General features: G+C 31.6%; 4 protein-coding genes across 4 annotated transcripts; all 4 read left to right on the top strand.

The window, feature by feature from the left end:
• Window positions 1-3,661: 3,661 nt before the first annotated feature.
• LOC108726066 (proline-rich protein 4) lies at window positions 3,662-5,063 on the top strand. Its single transcript, XM_018453434.1, has 4 exons — window positions 3,662-3,721; window positions 4,078-4,201; window positions 4,360-4,529; window positions 4,816-5,063. The coding sequence occupies exons 1-4, from the start codon at window positions 3,710-3,712 to the stop codon at window positions 4,957-4,959; spliced, it is 450 nt and encodes a 149-aa protein (XP_018308936.1). The 5' UTR covers window positions 3,662-3,709; the 3' UTR covers window positions 4,960-5,063.
• A 3,285-nt stretch (window positions 5,064-8,348) lies between these two features.
• LOC108726065 (mantle protein) lies at window positions 8,349-10,113 on the top strand. Its single transcript, XM_018453433.1, has 3 exons — window positions 8,349-8,431; window positions 9,136-9,420; window positions 9,799-10,113. Exons 1-3 carry the CDS (start codon window positions 8,420-8,422, stop codon window positions 9,964-9,966), a joined length of 465 nt encoding a protein of 154 aa, XP_018308935.1. The 5' UTR covers window positions 8,349-8,419; the 3' UTR covers window positions 9,967-10,113.
• Window positions 10,114-10,946: 833 nt separating this feature from the next.
• LOC108726062 (extensin-1) lies at window positions 10,947-12,507 on the top strand. Its single transcript, XM_018453429.1, has 2 exons — window positions 10,947-11,035; window positions 11,628-12,507. The coding sequence occupies exons 1-2, from the start codon at window positions 11,021-11,023 to the stop codon at window positions 12,339-12,341; spliced, it is 729 nt and encodes a 242-aa protein (XP_018308931.1). The 5' UTR covers window positions 10,947-11,020; the 3' UTR covers window positions 12,342-12,507.
• Window positions 12,508-14,353: 1,846 nt separating this feature from the next.
• Window positions 14,354-15,542, top strand: LOC108726070 (uncharacterized). Its single transcript, XM_018453441.1, has 3 exons — window positions 14,354-14,392; window positions 14,780-15,035; window positions 15,434-15,542. Exons 1-3 carry the CDS (start codon window positions 14,381-14,383, stop codon window positions 15,526-15,528), a joined length of 363 nt encoding a protein of 120 aa, XP_018308943.1. The 5' UTR covers window positions 14,354-14,380; the 3' UTR covers window positions 15,529-15,542.
• Window positions 15,543-15,710: the final 168 nt, after the last annotated feature.

Below are 15,710 nucleotides of genomic sequence, written 5' to 3'. Positions count from 1 at the left end.
ATAGAATATATTTTAATTACAAGACACCCCAACACAAAGCAGAGATAGACAGCAAACATGAAGTCGAAGCGAATTTTAAATTTAAAAAATTATGTAACAACAATGCTTTCTTCCTGTACACGCCAAAGAATGCAAAATAACGATGGAAAACGCACAACAGTGATTTAAAGTAGCAGCGAAAGGGAAGTCTTGTAGATTTAGTCTTTCTCCGACCATGATGGTGGTCGTGATCGTTGTAAAAGGAGGAAGAGTGATCTCTCGCAACACGTAACAAAAAACGTCATACCACTGAAATGCTTTGACGTCAATACTTGAAATGATTGCGGTCGCGTAAACCTTATCATTCCATTTCCGTACCATCATCTCTGATTAAGTCGTAATATCCGTTAAACTATCTTAATGTTCATATCTCAATGATATGAGAATTCCTAGAAGCAAAAGAAGCTACATATGAACGGAAAGGAGCTGATTCTAAATTACTTCATTCCACTTGGACTTTTGTGATTATCTTATGAATACAACTTCGTACATATGTTATTTTAAAGTGAACTATAAGCAGCTTGTAACATTTATAATTGTACACGATTACTCTATGACGCGGGAAGAAATCGGTTCCCTTCAATTATGGGAAAGCCGATCGATTGAGTATATTTGTAGATACACGCTCTACGTCCGTATGAGTAGATAACCTGAGGCTAGTATGAATCAGGAAGGAGCGTTTTAATATACAATCACCAACGGGCGGTTCCTCTTTTTGCGGCACAGCACCGTGGTGATTGTCGGCAGAGCAAATCGACTTTGAACTTTACTTTCGCTGTAAGTCTTTTTTCCCTCCCGTCGCGAACTTCCTTTACTAGCTTCCTTTTTCCGGCGGATTCCTTGACTTATGCTTTCCCTTTTTTCCTCCCCCCTTTCTCTCTCTCTCTCTTTTCCTCTAACATTATGAGAAATCTTCTGGTGCATTACTTCTCCATTCAAAAAGAGTTTTTAACTTGTTCACAATTAAAGTTTCCATCCATATCCCTATCTCAATTTTTTTTAATTAAATGCTTATTAAATAATTCTTTTTCATAAAGAGTTATATTTTATATATATGTATATATATCTACTCACTTTATTCTGAGTCGCAAATTTTGAACTAATAAATTAATATTACATAAACATTTATTACATAGTAATGATGCAAAAAAATTTCAGGTTTCATTATTTGATACAATAATAAAAGATACATATGAAGATTAATTGACTTCAAGGACGTAATTTCTGTCATGTTTAAAAAACACGGCCGAAATTCATACTTTCTCCAACATCAGAGATTGTAGGTCAGTGTTCGTTTGTTGCGACATTATACCGATGACTAATTGAGATCGAATTAGAGCGCGGACCTAAACTCCCGTGAGTGACAGATCGTGGGTTTCAACGACCGTAAGTTCGTCCAATTTTCCAGAGCGAATTAGCGATATCATTCTATCGTGGACATTAATTGAGATGGTCTTCGTTTCAAAGTCGCCGCCTCGAAGTTTCTCCTCGCATTAGGAACACATTTCCTTCTGTGTATGATAAACCCGCCACATGAATAATTAACCGGAAAGTAGAATTTCATGAATGTGTAAAAACTAGAACATTACAATATTGCTAATGTTCTTGACTTTCGTTATTAAATGTGTTCGATAATTGTTGTAATCTTTATTTTTTTCAATTGATGGTTTCTTTTTGCAAAATATTGCAATTATACACTTACTTGTATATATATAATACTTCGATGTATTTAATGAGCAAGGATAAATATATATGGTAAATAATTGCAAAATGTTTATAAATAATTGCTATATATATATATAAAATATATATAATAGTATAGTTAAATTATTAATATTGCAGATGCAATAAACTCCTTATTGTAGATTATAATTTTGTTATATCATAATTTTTTATTTTATTGGATATCAATTATCGGGTATTGGATATCTTTGAGTATTATTAATCCATTTTTAAAGATTATTTCACGTCGCCTTTCACAGTCGAATGTTGAATGTCTTTCGATCGGTGTTCTGGCCGGAACCCTTTCACGGGGCGTTGTGTTTCGTACTTTCATTCTGATGTATCAAAAAATGTATCGTCTGGAAACGTCTCTCCTAGCAAGAGTATGCTTTGCGTTCACTTCCTAGTTGAATCTAAGAACAACATACAGAGGGAACTACCTTGCTGCATGACTCCCGGAAGGTTTGCATTTATGTAAGTGAATGGAAATCAAATTCATATATCCATTGGGCACTCCTTTCTTGTGTTTATCAAGCCAAATCATCGCGATAAAAAATATTTCTGGTTAGTCATTCTAGTCATTTGTCTCAAGAAAATTAATAATTATATAGAGTAACAACCGAAACGTTTCGTTGTTTGGTCGTAAATTTAGACCCATTCATAGCCAACATAGTCATTTAATATAATTTAATACATCCCACAGGGATGTCGGAAAGTCTCGGAGATTGTACATACGTGGTACCTTCACTTCCGGTAAACGTATAACAATAATGCTCGTTTACATTTGCCTAAAGATATCTCCGTAATTGTCCTCCCACGGAATATTTTAACATTTACACATCTGCTGCATTCTCTTGAACAATTGAGTTAAACCCACGGTAATTATGTAATGCTTACTTTAACTTAATTGAATGATTACATCCCAAATAATAGCTTATTCTAGATACATTATCGAGTAATAAAATTGGAATATCGTGATTATTTCTAAAATACATTATGTCGTATAAAACAAATTAATATTATACTTAAAACTTATAATTAAACTATGATAAAAAAAAAATACCAATCTCATAATTTTTTTAATAAAAAATGTACAAAAAATAAAAAATATGTTAAAAATTTTTAACAGTTTATTTTCTATAATTTTGTATCAATACACACACGCACAACAATATAACTTAATCTAAACGTTAAATTTTTGACAGCTCTTACAAAAACTTCATACTGCCTAATTTAATATTCATCAATTTACTGAAATATCAATTAATACTGAAAGAAAAGTAATTAATTATTTATTTTAAATATTAAAACTATTATTGTTTAGTGCTTTTAATACTCCAAATAAACAATTAATTACTTTGTCTTCCAATTTAAATCAAAATTTAAGATAAAATTAAATCCTGATTTAAATTGTAAATTATCTAAAATTGAAAATTATCTATAATGAACTAATATTTTCTCCTTATCATAAAAAAATTAATACAAATGAAAATAGTTTAATTAATTGGCTATGCGCTCGTTTTTTAATTTCTAAAAAAGTAGTTTTTGTAAAGTGATCATAAGCGCAACCAAGTCACGAATTGCTTATCTACACTTTCTCAACGTTTTGTAATATACATGCATAATCATAGTGTAATTTATGTGCAAGACGCATGTCGCATCGCAATGGACCGATACGTCAAAGAAAGAAGATAGTTTCTCACGTGAATACGCATGATAATCTTTTTATATTTATTTTATCAATAAGATAGAGTCCTTTCTGATACGATAAATATTCTTGCACGATGCGAAATGCAACGTGATATATCCTGGGCAATTGGAACTCTATCAGGATTTTAGTGAAAGGTGGTGGAATCGAAGTCGTATATAAAGTCGGTCTTTGGAGGACATAGTCATTCAATGCTTGATTTCTCGTGTTCGCATTACTAACCCCATAAAAGCAATCAACATGAATATAATTGTAAGATTCATTCACTTGCATATCGTGCAATAATTATGTGTCTAATGTGTTAAATGGTGCTAATTGATATTATAAAAAAGTGGCAGTTTATTACAAGAAAAGAGAACTCTACTTACATACTGTGCAATAATATTATGCTTATTATAGTAATAATATACATAGAGTATGATTAAAATTGTTCTTAAAAATAAAATAATTACTAAAATAACACGATTTGTAACACTTTTTCCAAATTTTTATTGAAAGTTCTGTAATGGTAATAATTAGTGTCTTGTGTGTGTAAATTATAACATCATTGTGTTAATATTAAAAATTGACAAATATTATAAAGCAAAATATGTTATGTAAAATTGCAGGTTTTCTTGTATCTCGCTTTGTTCGGCAACATGGTGTTGGCTAGTCATTTTGCCGAGGATCATGGTAGTTCAACATATGAAGAGAAAACAAAAACTGTGGAAATTCCAATTATTAAGAAATTTGGTAAGTTTATTTTCCAATAATATTAATATTAAATTTTTTAAATCTTATTAGGTCATATAATGCAATTAATTATTCTTAAAAGGCAGAGGATAGTTGTCAAAAAATATGAAGAATACATGCATAATATTAAATGCAATTGCATAATTGCTTTGTTTCAGCTATACCTATTCCGCATCCTGTGCCTATTGAAGTGCCTAAGGAAATTAAAATACCAGTGCCTCAACCATATAAGGTGCCAATCGAAATCCCTCACCCGTACCCAGTGGAAGTCATTAAACACGTCGAGATACCTATTGAAAAACCAGAGCCTTTTGTTATCGAAAAGCATGTAAGTATAATTCTCGATTTCTGATACTTTTAAGCTATATTTCATTTATTTCTTAACTTATAATCACAGTACGAAATTGGAATAAACAAGGTATTAAAATAATTTTAATCTAATAAATATTTTCTATCCCCCTCCTTCTTTCTCTCTTTCTCTCTCTCTCTCTCTCTCTCTCTCTCTCTTCTCTCTCTCTTTATTTTAATATATTTATTTTATTCATCACGGTTATATATTAGAAAGTTACAAATTGTACACGAAGCATGTTATATTCACTATATTTTTTTCACAGGTTCCTTATGTTGTGGAAAAGCCGTATCCCGTTTACGTGGAGAAGAAATTCCCCGTGCCAGTGGCGAAACCATATCCTGTTCATATCCCAATCTACAAACACGTGGTTCATTATTCGTCTTCCAAGGGTAAAGGGTGGAAATAGAATTCACGGATATTACGTATTATCTTATTATCGCGTTCCATCAAAAAATCCATTGTACGGAAAAATTCTTCTCGATTTCAGCCAGTTCAACGATTGTATTAATGCAAATTTTTTGTGATATCTTGAGAACTTTTTTACTTGAATTTATTAACAATAATTGTATGTATGATTTTCTCTTGATATTTATATTTATTGCTGACTAAAATTAGAAAGAAATGTTAAATTCTATAACGTATATTTATATTTTTTCTATATGTTATGTTATAGAATTTATCGTTGTCAGGATTTTTTTAACCTGGCAATTCTTTCTATAAATAATTTTGTTACATGTTGTTTTACATGATTTGTTACATGTTATTTAGTTTTTGTTAATATAAAATACGTATTAATTTTTTAATATTTGTTAATAAATGTTGTCAATCTGAAATGTTTTATTACTTGTTAATTTAAACATTAACTTTCGATTAAACATTAAACAAAATAATTTAAATCTGTTCCACGCACAATAATTATATTTCCGTACTGTATTAAAAAAAAGAAACAAAGTAAAGTATTTCATTCCAAGCATAGAACTTGAATTTGATTTTTTAAATATAATTTATTTTTAAATCAGTTACTATTTATTTTTACATTGTTGCTTTATTATTTATTATTTCAATAATAAATTAATATTATAATTGCTATTTAATATTGGATACTGATAAAAATGGTCGCACTTATCATATTTGTGACGATACAATAAATTTCCATGTAAAATGAATGTAATCTACGAAATGTAATTTGTAAAAATATGTAATCTACTGTTTCGTTTCCTCGCCGATTGCTTGATTAGGATCGCCTAGAAAGAAACTGGCTGCAGCAACCGTGAGGAAGGCTCGCGCGCGGTCTCGATTCATCGTAATGAGCGTGGCGCACGTTCTTACATCGACGTGTGAAACCACTTTTACTTGAGATGCACTTTCACTGTTCCGCTCGGTGATAGCATCGCACACGATTCAAATCTTAATCCCCTCTCGCTGTCGCGCGACCACACCCTCGGCGTTCGTGCCTTTCATAAATCGTTACCTCTGCATCGATTATCGTCGACCTGATGTCTGTAGCCGTTTTATCACTTCATCACTTATGATATTATATATTCTGCGATTTATGGTTCATTACTGTCGCAAAAATAATAAATTTTTTCTTGTTTAAAAAAATTGTTTTGTTAATTAGAGGAACAGGTAACAGGTTTACAGAGTAACGTTAAAATGCTAAAAGATTTATTTGTTACATGATAAGAACAGTTTTGCTAAAGTATCTAAAAATTTAGCTAAATACAAATTTAAAGATAATTTTGTTGACCTATCAAAACAATTTATATGTAGGACGCTCGAACTGGTTGCTAGAATGTCAACTTTTTGCAACATTGTTTATCATGTTCGAGTTTTCTACTCAATTATTTTAATGGTCCAACAAAGTTATTCTCGGATTTGTATGTACCTAAATTTTTAGATACTTCACCAAAATCTTTAATTTTTTTAGACGTTTCAATAAATTTTTCTCGTATATTAATGACTGACGTTATTAAAAATAAACATAATTATTTAGTTTTTAGTTTCTTAATTAGCATTCTCAAATATATATAGATTGTTGTGTATGGACTAATTTTACTAGATCAAAACTGTTTAATTAGAATTAAGTTTTAAATTTTCAAAGAAGAAAATTAGGTGTGCCTGCGTGTAAATAAGCTATTCAGTGAAATAATAAGATGTGCTGCTACAGCATTCTGTTGGTTGCGTGAACAATGTGCATTTTGGAGAATTGCAATCATGCAATCATTTTTATTCACAGATTGTTGAACAAATAAACTAGACCATGACATTACCACATTTACGCTGATCTTCGTCTCACGAGTTGATACACGCAACTGCGAGCATGAAAGAATAGCGTAACTGCAAGTTAGTGAAAAACAATTGCATGTAACTGCACCGAGACTCTCTCCTTATGTCTGATTGTGAGAATTACTTTATCACCTGATTTATCACTGGAAGAATAACTTGTTAAAAGCAATGGAAGCGAAAGGAAAAATGATAAAGTGTGCAGATTGTCATTATCTCAATGCGTTTATATCTATCCCCTTTTATCTTCTCAGCGAAAATAGCATTGAATCACTGAAAATAGCAGATCCCTGATGTTTACTAAAGTCATTAGTCCTGACTAGTTTATAATGATTCCCAATTCTAGAAGCTACAATATAATAGCCAGTAAACAGATGGAAAGTTTTATACGCAATGATCGTATAACTTTTTGTCAATGTCAATAATGATCACTCTCTCTTTATTATATCTTTAAGTTTCGTTAACATTAGTCATTCGAACAAAATAGTCTTTTCTCCAATTTTACTATAAAGATTTTATATAATATTAAACAATATAAAAATTTTATTAATAACAGTGAATTTAATAGTAAAGAATATCAAAAAAACTATAATATAGTTTCATAATATTTTTTATATATATATATATGTGCCATGCAATTTAAAATTATATCACGTAACTCTCACTACTCAATGTAAATGATGCGTGCAACAAACTACTAACATTACATATTATCTAATTTGTTAACGATTTAAATGGATAATCTTTATTTTATCTCGAAATTCTGCATAATAAAAAATTATGTTACATATAATACTTATTTACAAAAAATATAAAAACAAAAGGTTACACACTTAGACATTGTTTCTAAAACAGTAGATATATTTTATCGAAAATTATATAATAATGTTGATTGATAAAAAGATCAATTTCAATTTTGCTGAAGAAGATTTGCTACAAATGTGTTTGTTATACAATCTTATTTATATATGAAAACCAATGAAAATACATATAAACGTAATTAACGTATGCAATAGCTATTAAAAACTCCCATTCATCGAATCGTTTCATTATGGTGTTCAGATTAGAGACAAGCTATTATTAATTAAGATTTTAATTAATAATAATTAGAAAGTATTACCTTGTTATATTCTTTACATTCTACCACTGTTGTAACACGTGCATATGCATGTATAATAGTCTTAAGTATGAAAAGATAATTATAATTAATATGCGGACGGACCACTTATTATCTACCCAGAAATCTTAGGCATATCGCAAAATTACATATCTATAATATAAAGTTTTAGTAATTTACTTCATGCATTTCAAACTTGGTGAACGTGAAGAACATTGGGGTCGGGATCACACTTTCGGTATTTATCGTTAAATTCATGCAGCTGGCATTTGCACGTGCAAGAGTGCACTTGAATATAGCGAATTGTTACAATCAACGTAATGAAGAGAAGGGAGAAAGTAGTGCTGGTATATAAAGAGTTGGCCATGACTTTGAAAGCATCGTAGAGTCTATTGCGCGTTTTCGCGGACGAGTATCGCAGAATCAATTATCTCGACGGTGTCTTTGGCGTGTGATTTCGCAAATCATGAGACTTTTTGTGAGTACTTCTTTCGTCATCACATTGAATATTGTACTGTGAATTTAGTCTTACGTGTTATTGCATTACATTTCTAGAGGAGTAATTATCTGTTATACATTTAATTAAATTATTTATACTTGCAATTATTAGCAGACGATATTAGTTTAGAATATAATACCTAACAAATATTTAATTATTAATTTATATTAAAATTATGTGTGTTTTAAATAAATTTTTTTTTATTAATTAAGTAAAGAAGAGCCAAATCTCTTTTCATTTAGGTATGTTCTTGTGGATATATTTTTTGTACATTATACTATTATTTCTTAAAAATTACAGCAACAGTCAAATATTTAATTTTAACTTGTTTCTTTTCGTAAATGTTAAGTAATCATTAACTTATTGTATAAACGGAAAGCAGAAAAACAAATCTTACTTTTCTCACGAAGAGTAATTAAGTCGATAAACAAGACAAGGTTGCAATTAGTTATTTCTTACGAAATTACTGCACTCTACGTGACACAATTCCGAATATGGTTTGGTAAGGCGATTAGAAAAACGAGTGATCTGCGCATTCAACTAGATACAGTTATCTCGAGAAACTGTCTAGAAGAAGAGTTTACTATCGCGAGTATCGCGACTAGAAAGCGGTTACGAATAACAATCTTGGCGACATTCTACTTCGGAACTCGGTGATTTTAATGACTCACTTACACTTGTAGGTATTTGTCACAATGGTGGTCGCAGTGTGGGCTTCTTACCACGATGAGGACCACGGTGGTACTACTTATCACGAAACTTCTAAGCCAGTGGAAATACCTATCTACAAGAAATATGCGATACCAATTCCGCACCCGGTTGCCGTTCCAGTCCCTCAGCAAATTAAAATTCCGATACCTCAACCCTATCAGGTCGAAGTCGCAGTTCCGCATCCGGTACCCGTAGAAGTTATTAAACACATTGAGATACCTATAGAAAAACCGGAACCGTATGTCGTGGAGAAGAAGGTTTGTATCGATAAATATTTTTAAAAGATTATATGAAATTGTAATAAATTATCTGTAAAGGAAAACGTTTGATACGCACCTAGTATGATATGATTTTTACTTTGTGATATTATAAATAATATATTACTATTTTCTTGCACAGGTAATAAGAAACAAGATTATATAGAAAATGTTATATTATTTAAATATTATAAAAATGTTATATCGTTTATATTATTTAAATTAATTATGTCTTTGAAATTTAAAATACTAATGACATATATATAAAATATCGTGATATTAAAAGAGATCGATGATTATAGGATGTTTTATGCTATTTAAATAAAATATCTTTTATTAAACTTTGTTGTGAATGTCTATAAACGTATTGCATTGCAGGTACCATATGTCGTCGAGAAGCCGTACCCAGTGACAGTGGAGAAGCACTTTCCAGTGCCAATACCTAAACCGTATCCAGTTCACGTGCCAGTGTACAAGCACGTTTTTCATCATAAGGGTTCAGGACATGGCTCGGGACACGGCTCAGGACACTGGAAGAAGCATTGATTTATTTTGGGCGATTTTCTTCAGTACCTTTATGCCAAAAATAGCGACAAGCGTTACATGAACAATATTAGGTCATAAGCGTTGTGATGTATGTACATAGTTTACTGCTATAAATATAACATTTATATTTGTTAAATAAACTGTTAAACAAACTGTTAAATAAACTGTTTTTTCAATTATACAAGCATTAATTATTATTACTTAAATAAGTTTAGAATCATAGAAAAATTAATTACATTCATTTAATTGGTATAATTGCGCAAAAAATAGATGATTTTGCTAAAGTATTAAAAAAATTTAATTAGATACAGATCTAAAAATAATTTTGTTGGATCATCAAAATAATTATGTAGGAATCTCAAGCATGAATAATGCTACAAAAAAATTTTACATTCTAGAAATCAGTTTGAGTATCCTACACAATTATTTTTATGATCAAACAAAATTATTTATAAATATACATATAGTATGATATGCATATGCATATGTGGTTACACTAGTATTTTTTTCTTAAATCTTCTTTGTACACTAATTTTCTCAAAAATTAATAATCTCTGAGATTTCAACGCTCTCGGCGACATAGGGTTGCATGCAACAAATACTTCAGGTGCGCTTGATTTTTTGCCAAAACGTGAAATGCATCCGTAATTATTATAAATTATATACGTCACTATTTTCCTACAGGCGGCACTTCGGGCGATATTTCACGATACAGTGTTCGGCTTGTACGGCAGATTGGCGTGTCCACCGCGTGGATACGACGACGAATAATGTCAACGACGCAATGTGTCGCCATGCCCGAGGTGGTCACTCACTCACGTCGTCACAGAATTTATTCAGGAAATACCGGGGCGCGTACGATTGCATCATGGATCTAGCGACCGCTTTTTACGCCGCTTAAGGGAATCACATTCGACTTCAGCAAGAAACTTGCCCTCTTTAAGTGGAGCAAAAGTTTATAAAACCGAGGACTGCGAGTGACGCGCTTCTAGTTTGGTCCAGAACTCCCGATCTATTAGTCGTCGTGCAATTCAACGGAAACAGAAGCAAAATCATGTTCAGACTGTTGGTAAGCACACCGATGTAACGCTGCTCCGTAATAGATTTAATCCTTCGATGCCATTCCGAGTATGGCATTCCAGAGGTTTCTTTTACTTTACTGTGCTATAATTTTTTTATTAATAAAGATATTTACTTTTGCTTGCTACAGTTATCTTTCTTAATGTCTATTTCGATTTTAAAAAATTGTTATAATACATTCATTTTTACACAATTTTTATATTCTTACACAATACCCATGTGATACCTGATAAAACGATTCTGAATAAAGTAGCATTGAAGGATTCAGTATTTCATTTTATAATTTCTAGATTGATAATAAATTATAAAAACAAATTCCCAGAATTAATTTTGATTAAAAAAGCTCTCAGAGAGCTTAACTCAATTTCTAAATGGCACTTAATATATTAATTATCAAGCAAAACATTTATAGTTAGCGAATATGCAATAATAATACTTGCAAATGCGCATTATTCTTTACAAAATTTAAAAAGCATGGTCTTTAAACGCACTTCAAATATTTGATTTTGTATACCGATCTTCCAGCGAGTTCTTTTCTATGTCACTTGTAACAATTTGGCCCTGTATAATCTAATCCCTAGATACCATGCCTGTTGTGGCTGTCAACGGTGCGTTCGGAGACCGGGATGCACATGGACATGCCGGTCGAGCCGTTGGACAAAACATCGGACGCTTCAATGCTAAAGGCAAAGAGAGATTCCATCCATCAACCTTGCGAACCCATTCACCAACCGCTCTATCCGCCTGTTCCCGCTTACTCACCACCGCCGGTCTACGTTAAGCCCCTGGTCCAACCGGCCTACTTGAAGAAAGAGCTGGGCATAGCACCCTTAGCTCACCTGCAATACATCCAACAGCCTCACGCCTATCCCTCCGTGGTGCAGAAGCCGACCATCACGTACGTGAAACCGGCGACTCCCGTGGTGAATTATCATGCTCAGCATCAGTCGTTGCAATACATCAAGCCCGTGATGCCCATCTATCAGAGTCCCATCGCGCCATCCTACGCGCCGATTTACCAAAAGCCGCTGCATTACGCACCCACGTATCAAAGCCCTATATACCACGATGTGATGCCGAAGGTCCTCCTCAAGAAGTACGAGGTACCCGCTGCCCAGATATTGTATCAGAAACCGCTGGTCCATGCGCCCGCCATTCAATACGCGACGCCGAAAGTGGTGCACGTGCAGGCACCGCAAGTGTCCTACGTAAAACCTGTGGTTCATGCACCGTCATCTGTGTACGCCCCACAGCCGGTTCACGATTCCATTATAGTTAAGCCTCATTGTGCGTAGAATGCTTGATCGAACGTTCGATATTGATATGTCAAGCTGCGCAAATTGAAAATATTTTTAAATGCGCTTAAATGATCGACTGATGATTTCATGTCATGAAATGCTCACATTGACCTGCGTTTTGTAAATTGAAAATATGAAACTTGTAAAATGCAATGAAAAATTGTAAATTGTAAAATTATATGTAAAAATGTTATATCAGAACAATGCAATGCTTTCATAGCATTAAGGATCGGGAAATACTACGAGTTGTTAAAATGAAAGAAAGTGAATTGTCAAAACTGACACAAATTTAATCTGGAGAGAATAAAATTATTTTTCTTTATCATTTCTTCGTGTTAATTTTTTTCTTAAATTTTGAAACTGCAACACATTTTCTTGATGCTTCAATCTGATGGAAACTTTCAATCTGGAATACACTAAAAAAAGTATTCTAAATTTTAATAAATTTTTTGTTTGAAAAGTAAATACTTATTAAATGGAAAGATACATTTTTTTGGTACAAGAACTATTAATTTAATAATCATTTTTTATTAAGTAAATATTTATTTACTGTAAGTAAATGATTAGTTGGCACTATTCTAATAAATATTTATTAAAATTTAGTACATTTCTTCTCAGATAAAATCAATTCGTAAAATCAAAATTTACTCGAGTGAATCATAATTGAAAGTATAACAATAATTAAGCGTTTAATAAATATTAGTTAATAATATAAACGTATTATATAATTTATATTATAAAACGTATTTAGATTTTATATTATTTAAACTCTCAATTTACGTGAATAATTACCTTGCTTCTTAATTAAAGAATTTTATTAATCTTTAATAAAACGATGTCTATCCTGTTTCAAAACGTAAATCTTTATTCTGTGAATATCTTGATACTCTCTTGATAAGATTCACATAAAGATTATAAACACTGAACGACCTTAGTGCCGAAACTTTCCAACCGTAAAATATCGCTACTCTTTCAAACTTTCATCTAGAGAAGCAATTATGCATAGAAATTTCATAAGCGTGCAATTACGTTACGAAGTTGCGGACATCTTCCGCTTATCTAGATTGCGTCAAAATCATCGTAATTCTTTAAGCCATGAAATCCCACTACTATTAAGCTTCTTCAATTGTTCTTAGGAATTAAATCGCATCATTAAACATTACACATCATAATTACAGAGCTTAGATCACAATTATAAAATACAAATATATAATTATGCATAATTTTAATTTCATATATATATTTAATAAGGTATTTAATTAATATAGTATAGTTCAAAGAGCGTGGTAAAAATTTATCACGAAATTTCTACACGAAGAGAACGATTTTACTGAAAAGTATCTAAAAATTCAGCTAAATACAGATAAAAAAATAATTTTGTTGGACTATCAAAATAATTACATTGTTAGAATGTCAAAACTTTTTGTAACATTGTTCGTGTTTGAGTTTCTTACATAATCATTTTGATGTTTAAAATTATTTTGAAATCTGACTAAATTTTTAGATATCTCATTCTTTCCGTATTTGAAAGAAGAAATAAGACTGTTTATGCAGTAATCTTTATCGCAGATCACTGGAGAACTTTTCTTCCTGTTTTGTCGCGTCAGAAACTGATTGCATAAAATCAATACTTACTGGAGTTGGAATTAATAACGTCGCGCTGGTGAGCTTTCTATTTATTCCCGCGAATTTCGAAGAATCGCACGATTTCGTCACTTACTTACGTGCAACACCACTCAGACGAGATTGCATAACTCGGCAATGAAACGGTGAACTATCTCGGCATTTTGAAATGGCCTACACATGCACATTCGCGGGTCGGCTTTCTCATACCCATGTACAAACGTGCTATGTATGGATTCGCGTCCACGCGAATCCACGCCATGAAGCACGAATTGTAAACATCCGTTCATGATGCGTAATATTCACATAAAACTTACGCAATATTACGCGGCCACCGTATAAAATAGACATCCATGAGAAGATGCTTTCAGTATAATAGAGTCTACCAGACCTGTCCGAGAAGTGAATTCATTATGAGTTACTATGTAAGTGAATGCTGAAGAAGTTATTAAGAAAACAGTGGAAACTATATAAGAGTGATGTAAAGGAAGAACTTAATTTTATGCCTTTTCATTCATCGTTCAATTGTGACGTGCAAAAGAATTGTATATAATTTCATATCGCGTAAAAATTGTCGTGACGAATAATTGAAAAGACTAATTAAATGCAAAAGTGCCCTAATATTTTTTTATATAAACTTTATGACGAATTATTATTTAAAATTGTGTTACATGTTAATATTGAACCTTAGCTCGACTCGAAAGATCGTACAAATTAAGAATCGTCGATATATTTTAGCGAAATTAACATAAAAAATTAAACTTAACTTACGTCTTTTCAGTTATAGTGTGTTTAAATTTACTGTATTTCAGTTGTTTCTCTCTCTGTTGGTAATTGCCGTTTGCGAGGCGGGTGTAGTATCAAACGGTGATTACTCGCACCATGCGGTTTATCACGGCTATGGCGCTACCAGTTATCAAAACGTGCAGCTTGATAATCACGATGCTATAGAGTTGCCCGCGAACTATGGAGATCCCGCAGAAATTCAAGAAGCTGATGTGGAGCACCATCATGAGAGAATCATTCCAATTGTGGAATCAGAAAATAATGTAGATCACATCGTGTCCGGTAAATAAAAACATGAATTCTCATTAAATCGATCACGCCCGTAAAAAATTAATGTAATTTTTGCAACAAAATGGAAATGTCTAATAAGAAAGATACTCCAAGCGTAACACAAGTCATCATGACATCAAGATGACGTCAAAATAGCTCCAAAATGATTACTAAAAGCCACTTTTTAATCAATTACGATTCACTTTAATATTATTTTGACGTTATTGTAATTTGTTGTTCTGCTTGAATACACTAATAATTTTAATTAGAAACATCATGATAATTTGATATAATTTAAAAATATTATATTTTTTAGGGATTATTTATGATATTATTTTGAAATGATCAGTACATACGAGTACTATAATTATGTTTTGTAAAGACAAATAGAGAATATTAATTTGTTTCAGCTCCATATGAAGAATTTGCTGTTGATGACGTCAAGTCTGACATACTCGATCATGATCATTATCTCGATCACGACCATTATGAAACATCATTATGATCTTCATCTATAAAAATGATTAAGAAAATAGTATTTGAATAATTATAATGCAATCTTTGTCTATGTGATCAATTTGAAATTAATTGAAAATTTCTGAGGCTCAAATGTATTTAACAGATACGTTCGATTGTTTGATAGTTAAATAAAAATAATTAATATGCGTTTTAGAGAATATTCTTTTT

Source organism: Mycetomoellerius zeteki, unplaced genomic scaffold (assembly GCF_001594055.1).
Source record: "Mycetomoellerius zeteki isolate Tzet28-1 unplaced genomic scaffold, Tzet1.0 scaffold382, whole genome shotgun sequence".
In the NCBI taxonomy this organism is placed as follows: Eukaryota; Metazoa; Arthropoda; class Insecta; order Hymenoptera; family Formicidae; genus Mycetomoellerius; species Mycetomoellerius zeteki.
This window is presented reverse-complemented; position numbering and strand designations above follow the sequence as displayed.

Bases quoted from the DNA above. Each gene is read 5' to 3' on its own strand.
- LOC108726066 (XM_018453434.1), top strand. The intron at 4,202-4,359 runs GTAAGTTTATTT...GCTTTGTTTCAG, and splicing joins TCCAATTATTAAGAAATTTG to CTATACCTATTCCGCATCCT. The intron at 4,530-4,815 runs GTAAGTATAATT...TTTTTTTCACAG, and splicing joins CTTTTGTTATCGAAAAGCAT to GTTCCTTATGTTGTGGAAAA.
- LOC108726065 (XM_018453433.1), top strand. The intron at 9,421-9,798 runs GTTTGTATCGAT...ATTGCATTGCAG, and splicing joins CGTATGTCGTGGAGAAGAAG to GTACCATATGTCGTCGAGAA.
- LOC108726070 (XM_018453441.1), top strand. The intron at 15,036-15,433 runs GTAAATAAAAAC...AATTTGTTTCAG, and splicing joins TGTAGATCACATCGTGTCCG to CTCCATATGAAGAATTTGCT.